Raw genomic sequence first — 15,622 nt, 5'->3', positions numbered from 1 at the left:
ACCCTAAGAGGACAATGGAGAACCAAAGCTGCTAAAACTGCAGAGGTGCCCCTGGGTGGCTCAGTTGGTTGAGTGTTCAGGTTAAGCTCAGGTCACGATCTCGCAGTTTGTGAGTTCGAGCCCCACATCGGGCTCTGTGCTGACAGCTGGGAGCCTGGAGCCTGCTTCGGGGTTTTATGCCTAACCTGTCTCTCTCAAAAATAAATAAACGTTTAAAAAAATTTTTTTTAGGGGACGCCTGGGGGGCTCAGTTGGCTAAGCCTCTGACATCGGCTCAGGTCATGATCTCATCGTTCGTGAGTTCGAGCCTCGAGTCAGACTCTGTGCTGACAGCTCAGAGCCTGGAGCCTGCTTCAGATTCTATGTCTCCCTCTCTCTCTCTGCCTCTTCCTCGCTCGCACTCTATCAAAAATAAATAAACATTTAAAAAAAATTTTTTAATCTTTAAAAAAATGCAAAGAGAAATCAAGGCTTCTCCCCACAGAGCTCCCAGCCCCCACCCAGCCCTGTCCTGGGGTCTCGCCCTCCCACCCCTCCTCCGCAGGTCAGGCAGAGGAACCGTTCTCTGTCCCAAGGTGCCTTACAAGGTGGAATCAACCATCAACCTTCAGGACATGTGGTCTTGCTCTGTTGATCCCCTGAGTGAAGCCACTCTGGGTTTCTAGAAGAAGGCACAGGTCCTTGGGAACTGCAGCTGCTGTTGGAGAGCTTTGGTGCACCTGCAAATCCCAGCGGGGTGAGTCCCCATCCACGTCCCCCTCCAGGGCCCTGAAGCAGGACACATTCTCCAGTTTCATGTTTATTTGCAGAAAGTGATGAAGACAAAAGAAATATATCCAGACACCACTCTCTGTACAATAAATAGCCTCCCCATTCCAAAAAAGAAAAAGAAAAAAAGCGTGCGTGCCCCCATAATCACCACCCCCAAAGACTTCGCTTCTTGAGGTGTGCACCAACCCCCCCTTCCCCGCCCTTCCTTGGGACCCCACTGTCTCTGCGCAGGGGGGGTCCGGGCCAGCCGCCCAAAGTCATCGGCGCAAACGAAACGGCGCAAAGTTAGTTCTATAAAGGAAGACGGTCTCCAGTTCCCAGCCAGCCCCACCGGACCCCTACCCAGTCCCAGAGAAGAGCGGAAAGCTCCTTTGTGGCCAAGACCCTCTTGTTCTCCGTTCTCTGTTCTCCAGCTGGGAACCCACAGCCAGAAGCAGCACCAGGGAAATGATTGTAGTTAGGGCCGAGGAAGGGGCAGGGGACACTCCTCTCAGGTTTCATCGTGGGCCGGAAGCAGCAAGTGAACCCCAGGACCCCCTCTTCCTCAACCAACTACAAAAGGAGAAGAGACAGAGGGAGCTGGGGCCTCTCAGTCCTGAGTCTGTCGTCTGCATTGGTTGGTGTCCTCCAACCTGATAACGCTGTTTCTGTGCCTTTCCCCATGTCATCCCCTCAGTTGGGAAAATAGCTATAAAACTGGCCTTCGGTTTCCTTATCAAAAGGAGAAGGGGCCCCAGCAGGGGAGGAGCTATCGCCGCTGGAAGGATAGGGGGACACACGCCTCCTCTTAGAGTCTCCTTCACCCAGTCCTGAGTCACTGGACTCCGGCCGCAGCGGGGTGATCTCAGTCCACACGGAGGGGGAGCCCTGGTCCTCCGGGCCCCGTCCCTCTGAAGCTCCGGGACCGGGTTCCATGGGCAGAGTCCGCATGGGGCGGAACCAGCTGCCTGGGCCCATCTTGGGAGGGTACTGGGGGGCCACAGGCCAGCCAGCTCCAGGCGTCAGGACCTCTTGGCCTCGGTAGTAGGACACGGTGGGTCCAGGGGCAGAGGGCAGGAATGCAGGCTTCATGCTGACCGCTCGAAACTCGGCCTCATAGCTGTGGTCCCGGGGGGGCCCCAGCCAGTAAGGCTGGGAAACCACATCCTTGGCTTGCCCGGGAAGGTCGGAGTAGAAGCGACTGGGAACGGGATACTGGTTGGGTAGGAGAGGAGAGTAGTGGTCTCCCCCAAGCAACTGACAGTTGGGTCCAGGCGGGGAGGGGACGCTGCTGTCAACAGAGGCATACATGCTTAAAAAAAAAAAGGAGGCAAGAAAAGCGGTCACAAACAGAACCACTGACCTGTAAGCCTGCCTACTGCACGTCCCTCCCTGGACCCTCTTGCCCTGCCGGCCCTCCAGCATCCACCCCACCCCTGCCCACCCCCAGGGAAGGAGACGTGCTCAGCACCAGTCTGGAGTCGAGTCCCAGGAGGAACCAAGAGGAGGCCCTCTGCAAAGGTGAGCTGAACCCAGTGGCACTTACGACTCAAAGTTCTCCCGGAATCCTTTGGCAAAAGGGTTATTATCAATTTTCAGCTGAGTGATCTGGAGAGAGGAGAAATAGAGGCACCTGAGTCCTGAGTCTGATGCCAGAGAACTTCCCAATTCCCCACCAAGGAAGCCTGTGGGCCTCCCTCTCCCCTCCTGTCCCTCGAGGCTCAGCCCCGCCCGGCAGCCCTCACCTCTGCATTCTGGTAGGCGGTCACGGCAATGAACTGGGTCTCTTGGAAGGTGAAGACATGCGTGTTGGAGGCGTTGCAGGCCGCCTCCGGCTCCCCGTCGTTCACCTCGACGATGTGTAGCCGAGGCTGGTACTTATGGAGAGACTGGAGCACGATCATCTGAGAGAGAGCCAGATGCTTGTGGGGGTCTACGGGTCCTCTACCCCCCACCCACGGCTGGTCCTGTGGCCAGGCTAGAAGGGACCCTGAGGTCCTAGCGTCCATTCCCCTGCCCTGCTACCACGTAGCTTCCCCCAGGCCTTCTAACTCTGGTGCCCAGCCTCTCCAGGGCACCACTGCTGCCCTCTTGCCCTGTTTCCTACCCACAGATGTCCGTTGTGACCAAGGCTTCTCAAGGCTCTGTTCAACTTAGACTCCGCGTCCATTTCCTGAGGCCGCGGGCACCAACCCTATGCCCAGCATGGCACACAAGTGATGGCGGCCTCGGGTTTGATGAAGAAACCCCCAGGGCCACCTTGGCCCATGTCATCCTGAATGCAACCCCGTGTCTGCCCCTGAGACTCAGCTTCCTCCCACCTCATCTTCCCCGCACGGTGCATGGAAAAGAACCAGAGTCAGAGAGGAAGAAAAGGGACTTTCACAGAACAGAATCAGCCAGGAGGGGTGGGGGGTGGCGAGGAATCCCACCTGGGTCACATTGTTAGAGGCCCCTTTGTTGTTCGTGAGCTTTAGTTTCCCGAACGAAACTTCCTGGCGCATCCAATGGGCTCCAGTATTGGGGGAATCTGGGTGGACGTACAGGCGGTTTCCTGTGGACAGTTAACCTCTTTGGCATGCAGCCCCCGGGGGACCAGAGCCCTGGTGAGATGGGGCTTCTTTGCCTGTTCGGAGGGGGATGTCGAAAAGGCTGCAGGGGCAGGACTAGATGGGTCAGGGCAAGGGGAGGTGGGCACAGAGGACTGAGCAGAAGACAGGCTAAGGCAGAAGAGAGAAGAGAGGACAAACAGAACGGGGGGGGGGGTGGTGTGAGAAGTGGGAGGGGACAAGGGTAGGATGGGGAGTTAAGGCTTAGGTGTAGCGGGCAGTGGCTCGCGGGTTCCTCCTGGGTCCACCAGGGGGCGCTCAGTCTCGGCGAAAAAGAGCATCCAGGGTTCTCCAGGGGGCTTCCTACCTGGCATGTTGCCCTCAGCCTTGCCACACTGCACCCACTTGCCGCTCTGATACCGCCAGTGGTGCTGGTCCACCAAGACCACGTCCACGAACATCCGGTAATGGCTGGTGGGCTCCAGCCCCGCCACAGTAAATGACAAGAACGGGAACATCCGCCTAGGGAGAACAGAAAGATCCACCAACATCCATCAGCCCCCCAAGGTCGCAGACAGCCACCCCTGTGCCAAGGCTTTCCGCGATGTGCTGGAGTCAGCTTCCACCCCTCAAGAGAGCCAAGCGGAAATGTCAGCCAGTCGCTAAACAATGCCATAACTAAAACTGAAATTATATCAACTTACAATTAAATACATTATCAGCCGAGGTGATAAATACGCAAAACTCATCGCTTCTCAGTTCGTTTACTACATTTTCCTGTTATCTCTGCTCCTGAGGTGACTTTTTTTCTTTTTTCAATTTTTTAATGTTTATTTATTTTTGAGAGACAGAGAGCCGGCGGGGGAGGGGCAGAGAGAGCCGGCGACACGGAATCCCAACGCACACTCCCGGGTTCCGAGCGGTCCGCACAGAGCCCGACATGGGGCTCGAACTCACCAGCCATGAGATCATGACCTGAGCTGAAGCCAGACGCTTAGCTGACTGAACCACCCAGGCGCCCCATCTTGAGGTTACTTACATCTCTTGTTCCCACCTGGCGGAAAATACTAGATAACCGTGCTACGGCACGTCTCTTCCCAACTCTGCATCCAGGGATACCACAAGCGTAGCTTGAAATCAGCCACCATAGGGATAGTTACACCACGGAAATCAGCAAACACTATGAATCAGGGCTTTTTCGCTGTTCTTCTTTCAGAGGGTCAGTTGATGGACACGGTCTCGAATCTTAGTTTGCTTCCTAGCCGGGAGCAAAGCCACAAGCCAGCCCCCCAGAGGCACTTCCCCATAGGCCCTCATGCCTCAGTCTCCCAAGCCCTCGTCCCATCTCAGTCCCCGCCCCATCCTCTCCACTGTGGTCCTCGCGGTGCCATGATGCTCCCAGCCCTGTGGCACCCAGGCTCCCCCTGCCCCCAGCCCCACCCCGGGGCCAGATGTCTGTGGATGGCCTGTCCCAGGCCTCAGCCTTCAGAGAAGTAGCTAAAATCCTAGGTGGAACTTCCCAGCCATCTGAAAGAGGACTCTGTTGAGCACAGTCCCCACTCTCAAAGGCCTGGCTCCCAGGAAAAGTGGAGGAAGTCGAGGTTGGGATGCTGTATTATCCTCTATCGCGTCAGAGCAAGAGAGCCGGAGAAGGAAGCACTTTCACACCACACCCATCTCGCCACTTCCACCATCACCGATCCTGATGGCTTGGCTTTTCTTTTCCAACCCAAGCAGGAAGAGCAGATTTTGCAGGATGGCAGAATCTCACCCTCATCAGAATTACGTTTCATTCCCACACACCTCTCCCCTCCTCCTACAAGAAGTCATGCAGGGTGGGAAGAAAGACACCAGTCCCTGAGTCAGAAGACCTGGGGGAGGGAGAGTGCCAGAGACCTAGGAACACTTTCGGGGGGCATCCTAGTCCTTAGGCATTCCCAGAACGACACCCTTAAGAACCTTGGGAAGGTCTCCCGACATTCCTGTCTTCTCCGGACTCTCCTATGCTGAGAAAAAAAAAAAAAAAAAAAAGAGGCTTACTGGCCCTATGACCTTAGATAAGTGAATTCCCAAACCAAACCTCAGTTTCTTCACCTGTAAGTGGGGACAGTCACTCCCGTTCATTTTTCCTCTGAGAGCTGTTAAGAAGTTTGAAAGATGCGAAACTCAGCTCATCCGGTCCCTCCTCCACCCCACCCTCTCCCAGGCCCCGAGCTACCAAAGCCCTCAGGCCCTCAGGGCTGAAGGACCCCAAGCAAGCTTCCAGAGTTCTGGAGCCCAGGGGCTCAGCAGGCCAGCCGACTTGAGAAATCAAAGGTGACGGATGAGGCCTTGAACAATTAAGGTTGGGGCGATATTTTTCAACTCGTCTCTACCACCGACTCCTTCTATGACGCAGTCGGGTCGCACACATTTTTTGTATCATAACCAGCTCCCCTTCAAACTTGTAGGAATAAAGGAAGAGAAGGAACGTATTCATTGTGTCTCTACTTAGCACCCTTTGAAAGGTAATTTAAAATTTTTCTGTTTTTTTATTAGTTATTTTTGAGAGAGGGAGAGCAGGGTGAGCAGGGGAAGGGCAGAGAGAGAGGGACACAGAGGATCCGAAGCGAGCCCGACACAGACAGCCAAGAGCCCGATGCAGGGCTCAAACTCACAAACCGTGAGATCACGACCTGAGCCAAAGTTGGATGCTTAATCCACTGGGCCACCCAGGAGCCCCTGAAATGTACAATGTTACTTCCAAGTTTATACTTGAAGCAGCCAAGGATTGGAGAGCCGTGTTGATGGATCCTTGGTGGGAGAACAGTGTCGGGGGCTCCTGACTGCAGCATACATGCCCTGGGGGCCATCTCTCTACCCTGCTTAGCTCTGGTAGAGGGAAACACAGGAGAAGCGGGAAGAGAATGGGGGAAAGGGAGAAGAGAAGGGAGGTCTCATTTCACCCTAAAAGTCTAGAATCACCACCAGCTGGAATCCCAAAATAGCCCCTGATTTACATGACACTTTGCTGGGAAGGAACACGTCTGATGCCAAAGGAAGCCCTTCAAAAAGACCACTTACGGGGCGCCTGGGGGGGTCTCAGTCGGTTAAGCGTCCGACTTCGGCTCAGGTCAAGATCTCACGGTTCGTGGGTTCGAGCCCCACGTCAGGCTCTGTGCTGACAACTCAGAGCCTGGGGCCTGCTTCGCATTCTGTGTCTCCCTCTCTCTCTGCCCCTGCCCCGCTCGCGCTCTGTCTCTCTCTCAAAAATAAAGTAAACGTTAAAAAAAATAAAAAATAAATAAATAACTAAAAAGACCACTTACCATCGTGCCCTCAGAGGACAGGGCCCGAGACTCTAAATTCCTGAGCTAGGGCTCAGGACTATCCCGTCTTGAAATGATTCGCAGGGTCACCACACCCTCCACCCCATCCTGAACACCTCTGATATGTTCCAATTCACTGTCATTATGTACAGATTAAAAGGAGGTGATTTTTCATCAGTCATGTTGGCAAAGTGGTTCACAACTGATATCCAACGCTGCTGAGTCTGTGGGGAAAGGGGTCCTCTCACACACTACTGGTGCGAGTGTAGATTAGTATCACCTTTCAGGAGGATATCCCAGCACTACCTTGTACCTATCGAAATGCAAAATGTGCTCAGGCATCAAAGGATCTCCCCTACCCCCCCCCCCCCCCCCCCCCCCCCGCCCCATCAACCTCAGATCCAACTTCATGGAAATTAGATAGTCACTAGCAAACAGCCGATGGAAAACAAAGCTGTTTTCACCTGCCCCAAGAGAAATTAAGCCAGTGAGTCCAAATTAAAGAGGCTTAGAACTAAAAAAAAAAAAAAAAAAAAAAAAAAAAAAAAAAAAAATTGTCTTAGGGGCACCTGAGTGGCTCAGTTGGTTAAGCATTGGACTCTTGGTTTCAGTTCAGGTCATGATCTCACGGTTCGTGAGTTCGAACCCCGCATCTGGCTCTATGCCGACAGCTCAGAGCCTGGAGCCTGCTTCGGATTCTGGGTCTCCCTCTCGCTCTGCTCCTCCCCTGCTCACGCTCTCTCTCTCTCTCAAAAATAAATAAAACAGGGGCGCCTGGGTGGCGCAGTCGGTTAGGCGTCCGACTTCAGCCAGGTCATGATCTCGCGGTCCGGGAGTTCGAGCCCCGCGTCGGGCTCTGAGCTGATGGCTCGGAGCCTGGAGCCTGTTTCCGATTCTGTGTCTCCCTCTCTCTCTGCCCCTCCCCCGTTCATGCTCTGTCTCTCTCTGTCCCAAAAATAAATAAAAACGTTGAAAAAAAAATTAAAAAAAATAAATAAAACATTAAAAAAAATTTTTTTTTTAGTTGTTTTAAAGATCTAAGAAGTTCTCCAAGTCGGGAACGTAGAGAAGGGAAAACCACCATGGCTAGGAGGCCAGTGATCCAGGATCGGTTAGCACTGAAATTGTTTTATCAACCCCTAAATTCACACATACATACACAAATGCGAATTGAGCTCCTTAACAACAGAACTACCCAAAGTTATCTTAATTATAATAATCAACTAATCACACCCAGAAAAGTGGGGATTGCCAGCAATGAATGCACACCCACACACCCACACACACAGACACCCGCCTCTCTCTTCCTCTACTGAGAATGTCTACCATCAACTATTCTCTGCACACCAACACATTCACAGCACACACACGCGCTGCCACACAGAAATACAGCACAAGTCCGGTGTAGGCACCCCGAAACTTCGCAAACACACAAACTTCAACTCCACCGTCTCCACTTGGTCGGTCCAACATTTTATTTCACTTTCCCCTCCCAGTCCCACCCGAGAGGCCTGGGTCAGTCTCTGGCGCTGGGAACTGCCATCCCCACCCCCACTGCCACTCCCCACCTTGCTGCTACTGCCCATGGAGGAGAGAGTGACTGTCGCTTGTCCATAGTGAGGGATGGGTCTAGGGTGGGTGGGAGAGGAAGGATCTGGGAGGGAGTGAGTCAGCCCAAGGCAAAAGGCTGTGGGGCTGTGGGTGGGCCTGGGCTGGAAGGATTTTTCAAAAAGGAAGAAGGCCGTGGGTGATGCGGTGGTGACTGGCAGGTCACTGGAACCCACGGGGGGACAGGCCAGCTCTCCAAAGCAGGATAGGAAGGGTGCCGTTCTCTGAGCCCAAGGCTTACTTTTCAGAAGTCAGTAGCACAAGGAAATGGCCGCCGACTTCCCAGATCGCTGGAGCCCAAGTTCAGGTACGGGGCTGAGTTGGGGCCAGTGGGACTGAACTGGGGATGGTATGTTCTCTGTCCCTTCCACCCCACCATGGGACCCCTGAGGCCTGCTCCAAGGGAGGCATCAAAGGAGATGGTGAGGTCCCCTTCTAACAGGGATCTCAGAGTGTCCGAAGCTGTCCCTCAGGATGGATCGAAAGCGTGAGGATTGTGACAAATACAGTCACACACAATTACAAAATAATCTGGGAAATTTGATGCTATTTACGAATTTCTTCTCAGGTTTGCTAATAGTATCGTGCTCGCTTTTATTTTATTTTATTTTTTTTTTAACGTTTATTTATTTTTGAAAGAGAGAGACACACAGAGCATGAGTGGGGGAGGGACAGAGAAAGAGAGAGACACAGAATCCGAAACAGGCTCCAGGCTCTGAGCTGTCAGCACAGAGCCCGATGCAGGGCTTGAACTCACAAACGGTGAGATCATGACCCGAGCCGAAGTCTGACACTCAGCCGACTGAGCCACCCAGGCGCCCCGTGTTTACTTTTCAAAAGCCATTTTTAGACGCGCATCGAGAAATTTGAAGGATGAAAACTCTTTCATAGTGTCTAGGATTTACTTACTAAATCCTTAACATCATCACCGATAAAGCTGCAGACTGGGGAGTGGGAGGCGGAAGTGAGGTGAGTGAGAATAAAGAAGAAACAAGATTGGACCAGGGGTGACTACTGCCGAAGCTGGTGATGGGTAGGTGGAGGCCTCTAAGGTTTTTCTCTTTGCTTTCGTATATTTTGGAACTTTTCGTAATAAAAGAAAGTAGGTGTATGGATCTCAAAGGGACACAACAAAACTCATCAAGAGAGAATTATTCAGCAAGAACACAAAGGAAAGAAGGAGGCCACAGGGTAGCGATGGGGACCCGCAGAGACACATCCCTGTGAGACACCTCCCTCGCCAGGCCGCGGGCAGCCCGCCGCCAGTCCGGCGCCCATTGGGTCCCTGACGTTCTGGCCAATGCTCCGTCCACCCCACCCCTCAAGGCTGGAAGGGCCAATTGTAGGGAGGCCAGGGCCTTCCCCCAGGGTGGGAAGGGCTTCCTGACCATCTGAGGAGAGCGCAGGCCTGAGTTCAGGTCTGCTGGGTGACAGAGTGCGAGCCACTCGGTCCCTAGGCTTCCGCACCCCTACCTATAAATGGGGAGACGGCTTGACCTACGTAGCATACTGTAAAATAATGGAAGTGAAAGCACTCTGAATGCACCAATGCCTTTGGACAGTATAGGCTGCTGTTTTTACTCCTGGCCGTGAGGGGCTGGAGAAAGAAAGCCAGGCGGGTACCGTCTGGATTCTGGTGCCAGTTCTGCCAGTGGCGGCTATGCTGTGCAACCTCAGAAGAGTCTCTTAGTGTCTCTGAGCCCGCTTCCCTGTCTGTGCAGGGAGGGGACTGGACAGGATCTTCTGGGTCCCCTCCAATGCAAACTTGATGGGACTAGAAGCCTGGGCTGTGCCTGGGAGCACTCCCAGCGGGCCGGGGTTGGGGGGGGGGGCACAGAGAGGAACCATCAGAAGGTTTAGGGGATGAAGGCCAATGCCATAATAAAAGACAATGCCAACTGCCCTGGGTTCATCCCAGAGAAAGAGAAACAACTCAGCAACTTGAAGCTGTTTGTGACTGGTGGACAGGTCCCTCAATCCCAGGCCACCCCACAGAAATCACTGGGAGGGAAGACTATCCCAGCAATGTCTACATTGAATGCCAACCCCCCAACCCTGGCCCAGCGTGGTGGCCTCTCCCTTCTCCCTCCCCAGCCCCCACACCGGGTATCTGCCCTTCGACACCTCCCGGGCGCACTGATGACACAGCCCCTCCACACAGAGGTCCTCCTTGGTCCCCTGCCCACACAGGCCCCCACTGCGAAGGGTGGGTGCATACTCTCACATGCCAGACACAGGCCGGGCCCACTCGGTGTTGCTTACTAAACAAATAACGCACTAACAGCAAGTTTCTCTTTCTTTCCTCACGCAGGAGCCTCTCTCCGGAAGCAGCACCCTCAGCCCCAAACCCTACCCCGCATGCTCTGGGCTCATAGGACACTAAGCCGTGGAGCCAGAGGTTCCCCAGGCTGGATGGTAGACTGGAAAGTGTCTGGACAGGGATGAGGCAGACTTTCAGGGGACAGACCTCACGGGGAGCAGAGTGGGACTGGTGGCCAACTGGGACCTGGGGGCTCAGCGTCACCTGCTCAGGCCCATGGGTATGTGTGCTTTCCGTCAGGGCCTGCGCCTGGAAGGGATCTGTGCCCCCCACACACTTTACCACATCCCCCCCCCCCCCAAACACACTCACACCAGACATATGATCTCAAAATACTACCGGAAGGGAAACTTGGCGATTGCTTCCCCGTGTCACCAAATCCCAGTCTTACCCACCTCCCCAAACTGACCTGTGCACAACACTGGCAAAAGGGCTGGGAGTAGGTAGGGAGCAGGGGGGGATAGGAGGGGTTGGGTACAGGAAGACCCTGCCCTCTCTTCCATTTCCCCACACACAGGCGCTAAGAGGGGTCCTGCCCTGTCAAACCCAACACACATGTCCCCCTCTGCCCACCGTGACCCCCACTGAGGCAGAGAGTGATCCAAGGGCGCACCCCAATTCTGGGTACCCTCCCCCCTAACCCACCACAACTTATTGCACCCACTCTCCATCTCCCTTCTGAGTTCTATGTCCTAGGAGAAAACAACACTCAGACCTTTCCTGTCCCCACTACAACCCCCTCCCTGCTACCCCCAAAGTCTAAGCCGAACGGTGAAGGGCTCCGACACGAGAAGGATAAAACAAAACAAAACAGAACACTTGTTCCGGGCGCGCGTCTCACTCACCGTCCCTGCTTGGTGATGATCATCTCCGTCTGGTGCTGATTAAACTTGGACCACAACAGGTGGTTGTTGAGCGCGACTCTCAGCTTCCCGGACACCTCCAGCCCCGCCGGCAGCGCGTAGTCCTCGCGCGGCCCCGGGTAGAGAACCGAGCGCGGGTCCGGGGCCCCATAGCCGTCCCCAGGCTGGTAGCCCTCGGCGCTCGCCGTCGGCGGGAAGGGCTCGCCCACCCCGGGGAAGCCGGTGGTCTGGGGCCGGGGCGGGTAGGCGTAGGCTCCGAGGAAGCGGCCCGGCGGAGCGGGCACCAGGGCGCCCCCGGGGTACGGCGCCCCCAGGCTGGCGCCCCCGCGACGGTCGGCCGCGTCCTGCGCGCCGGGCTCCGGGTAGAAGTAGCGGTTCTGCGGGTCGGCGCCGGGCGCCCGGCCCTCGTCGCTCGCCGGCATCGGCTCGGTGCCCGTCAGCATGTCTCCGCAGCCCGGCTCCACGATGCCCATCCGGGGCGGGCTGGCACCTTCCCGCAGCCGTCGGGGACCGGCCCCTCTCCGCGCGGGGGCAGGCGTGGGGGTCTCGAGAGTAGGGGCGGGGCCCCGGGGGCGGGGGCGGGGGCGGGGGGGCCCCCCCACCGGAGCCCGGGCTCGGACGCCTGGGTCCTGCGCCCGCGTTTGGCGGGCGCGCAGCTGCTCCCGGGCTCCTTCTCCAGCGGGCCGCTGTCACTAGCGTCGCGGCGCCTTTGCTGTGGCTTTATGAAGCTCTCTGGGCTCCCCCCCACCCCCCCACCTCGGCCCCGCCCCGCCTCACCCCGCCCCCTCGTGGCTAATACTCGGCAAATTCGAAGCAGCCGCCTAGGACCGGAGGCCCCCACGGCGTGGCGGGTCCCCGCGCGCCGCCAAGTTCGCGCTTAAAGACTGCCTTCTGGAAAAGTCCACCCGTCCACCCGAAACGCCAGCCTGTTTCTCTCCTCTGGGGCCTCGTGGAAATTCCACCCATCCTTCTAGGCTCAGCTCAAAGGTCCCCTCCTACAGGAAGCCTCCGGTGATGGCCCAGATGCGACTCACAGGGCCTTGCGGCCGCACTCGCCGCTCGGCGCAGCAGCGGGGTCTGCACCCGGTCCGAACTGCTTAGACCGCGAACATTCAGCAGATCACTGATGCCCACTGTGTGCCCAGGCTCTGTGCTAGGTGGCTGTGCCTGAAGTGTTTGCGCTCTTCCTCGGGGGGGGGAGGGGGGGGGCAGAGACCCAGCTGGGCTGTGTCCCATGCATCTCGTTCCAACAGCCCCAAGGCGGAGCTGGTTCCAACAGCCCCAAGGCGGAGCTGGAAGCTGGGGGCAGCGGGAAGAGCTCCCTGAAAGGGATTGCACCCGCTGCAGCTTCAGGTTTGCAGGGCCAGCGGGGGCGGCCAGGGCACTCGAAGCAGCCCTGGGCTGCCCGTGCTCAGAGTCTCGTCCCTGGCTCTGCCTGTCACTCAGGTATGTGTGACCTGGGCAAGTCACTCCCCTTGCCTGAAAGGCAGCCTCCCAACCATAGAATGGGGGAAATAAGCTGATTTCCTTTTCAGAGGGGCCGTGAGCCTTACCCTAGAGGGTGGACCTGTGCAGCACTTTCCAGTCTGTTCTTCCCTCTGCTCGGAAGGCTGCTGGGAACAGGTTCAGAGCCCGCTGACGGGGCAGGACGCCCCCCACCCCACAACTTGTTCCGCAGGACTGCCTGCGAGATAGGACCACTACTAGGGCTTTTCTTTCTCTAGTTTGTTTTTCTGTTGAGTAACAGAGTCGTCTTAGGATGAAAACAATCCTTTCCCCCCCGTTGAAAACAGCATCATTGGGAGTTTTCTTGCACATACGGATAAAACACACTCCTAGAAAATGTAAGCAGTAAAAATGGGACTGTTACAATAAACCACCCCAAACTCCATCCCGCAGAGGCAAACAGGATTCGCATTTTGGTGAGCACCTTTCCAGACGTCACTCCCTGCACACAGCCTTTCTGTCTTATGCGCGAACACACACACACACACACACACACACACACACACACACACACATTTTATATAAACACCACACGTGCTGCTTTGTAATGTGTTTTTTTTTTTTTCACTCAATAAGGTGTCATGGAATTTTTTGCATGTCAATATATAGATAAAGATTTACATTTTAAAGAGGGTTTTGAAAAATACTTTCATATTTTCATCATGTTAAAGGTTAACCTCTCCTCTCCCCGCACCCTCCCAGCCCTCCTCACTTCTCCCCTGGGGGCTGGCCCCATCTCTGTATCGCTGTCCCAGCCCAACAGGGCTCCACCCTTAGGGCTCCATGGGGACTCTCTGCTCCCAACTAGAGCTGAACCGAGAGGCAGGTTGGCAGGTGAAGGAGAAGCTGGGGACCCCAGGAGGCGGGCATGACCCAGGGAGGGTGGGGGGAGGGAGAATCAGCACATCCCCTGAAAATGGAGACCCGATATGAGACAGCGCCAGAACTGGGGACTGGCCCCTCCCACCCTTTTACCCACCATTTCCCCATGCTTCAGGGAGACGGGAAGTTTCTGCCTGCTGTTCCGAGTGGGGCAGCATTGCCTGAAAGAGATGGTGACCTTGGGACCCCTGGCTACTTTTTGAGAAACACGACACATTTCAGTAACACTTCCCTGAATGACTAATTTCCCCAGGAGACTTGAATGCTGACATCTCTTTTGGGGGACGTTTTTGCTAAGTACCTGACTGTGGAAGGCCAAATGGAGTTTTGTTCCTCCTTCTCTCTCTCCCTCCTCTCTTCCACGCCAATCCTCAGGTCAAGAGATCCATCCCCCTGCCTCTGAACAGGATGACCTGAGCTCCCGCCCCGGTTTCCAGGGCAGAAGGGATTATGAATCTCAGAGTCAGGTGGACCTGGGGACAGTCCCTGGAGGAAGAAGGTGATTGGAGGCAGTCTCTCTGTAACTTGATGGGCTGTTAGGGGGTCATCAACCCCAGATCCCTCACCCCCTCACTCCAATTTCTTCCAAAAAAGAAAGTGCTTGTGAAAAGCGGGGGCCGAGTGGCCCTGGCGTCACCACCGCCAGTCCCGCCCCTCTGCCAGCTTGGGTGAGAACCCTGGCAGTGACACCTCCTCCTCCTGTTGCCACCTCAGCCTCTTCCCAGGCCCTGAGGCTGGAGGCGTGGGAAAGGGGGTTCAGGACACCAGGTCCCCTGGGATCCCCTCACTTCCCCATCACTGCCCCTCCCAGTTCCTCCCCCATCCCATGCACCTGCTGAGCATCCAGAAGGCTGGCCCTGGGGGCGGCGGAGGGGGGGGGGGAGGCGGAGCAAAGACACACAGGGTCTGTGTCCAGGATTTGAGAGTCATGGTCTCCAACAAAGATCCCATGTTAGGAGACAAGCTGGATGGTGACTGTGGGAAACTGAATGGCCCGCCAAACTCACACATCCCGTTGGCGGCCAAGCCAGGGCTGCAGCCCTGGTGTCTTGACTCCTGATCCAGTGTCCTTCCCACAAGAGTGTCTGCCTTCCCATTCTGAGACAGAACAAGAACAACAAATGAAAAGTCCGTGCAATCGCACTGGAAAACAGAAAAGAAAATGGCCCCTAACCCGCCAGCTCGGACACTAGTTTTCTTCACCCTGTTTTCCCTGCATGTATTCAAGGTTCCTTGTCAGGCCGTTTCAAGACTCGCCACACCTGTGGGTCGGGAACTGTGCCAGAAGGCTGCTACAGTGTGGGTTCCCGGGACCTGCCTCCAGAGATTCTGATTCCCAGACCTGTGGCCGGTCCCCAGAATCCGTGCGTTCAAGAAGGACTACGAGTGACACTGGGCTCCAGAAAGTCTGTACATCCCACTCTCAGCTCCCGTCCCACCCCACTCTTCCACCCCCAAGCCCAGGGCCACAGAAAGACCTTCCACGTGCCTTGACCTTGCTGGGCGTGTGCGCCTGGCTGCAGTGGATGGAAGAGGGTTCAAGGACTGAGTTATGGCTGCCACAGACGTGGAGAAGGTGTTCTGACTGAAGCTTCAGGACCGGATGATTCCTCCCTCACCCCAGAATCTAACAGCCACCCAGGGCTGTCTCCTTAAAATGTGTGGATCGCTGAGCTCCCCCAGGATCCAGAAGGCTCCTGGATGTGGTCACACTGCACGGGGCACAGGGCAGGGAGGGCTGGGTGGCCAGCTGGGGGAAGCTGGGAGAGGGTGGCTGTTCGTGGAGACTCAGAGGCATCAGGACCCAGGATGTCTCCCTTCCACCCTCCCAGGCCC

At 55.9% G+C, this 15,622-nt stretch overlaps 1 protein-coding gene across 1 annotated transcript; it reads right to left on the bottom strand.

Moving 5' to 3' along the window:
• Positions 1-786: 786 nt before the first annotated feature.
• On the bottom strand, positions 787-12,081 carry TBX21 (T-box transcription factor 21). Its single transcript, XM_047845785.1, has 6 exons — positions 11,381-12,081; positions 3,667-3,821; positions 3,183-3,304; positions 2,496-2,654; positions 2,297-2,358; positions 787-2,062 (listed from the first exon to the last, which is right to left on the bottom strand). Exons 1-6 carry the CDS (start codon positions 11,869-11,871, stop codon positions 1,444-1,446), a joined length of 1,608 nt encoding a protein of 535 aa, XP_047701741.1. The 5' UTR covers positions 11,872-12,081; the 3' UTR covers positions 787-1,443.
• Between the last annotated feature and the right edge of the window lie 3,541 nt (positions 12,082-15,622).

The sequence above is a fragment of the Prionailurus viverrinus genome, unplaced genomic scaffold (genome assembly GCF_022837055.1).
Source record: "Prionailurus viverrinus isolate Anna unplaced genomic scaffold, UM_Priviv_1.0 scaffold_35, whole genome shotgun sequence".
NCBI classification, from domain to species: Eukaryota; Metazoa; Chordata; class Mammalia; order Carnivora; family Felidae; genus Prionailurus; species Prionailurus viverrinus.
This window is presented reverse-complemented; position numbering and strand designations above follow the sequence as displayed.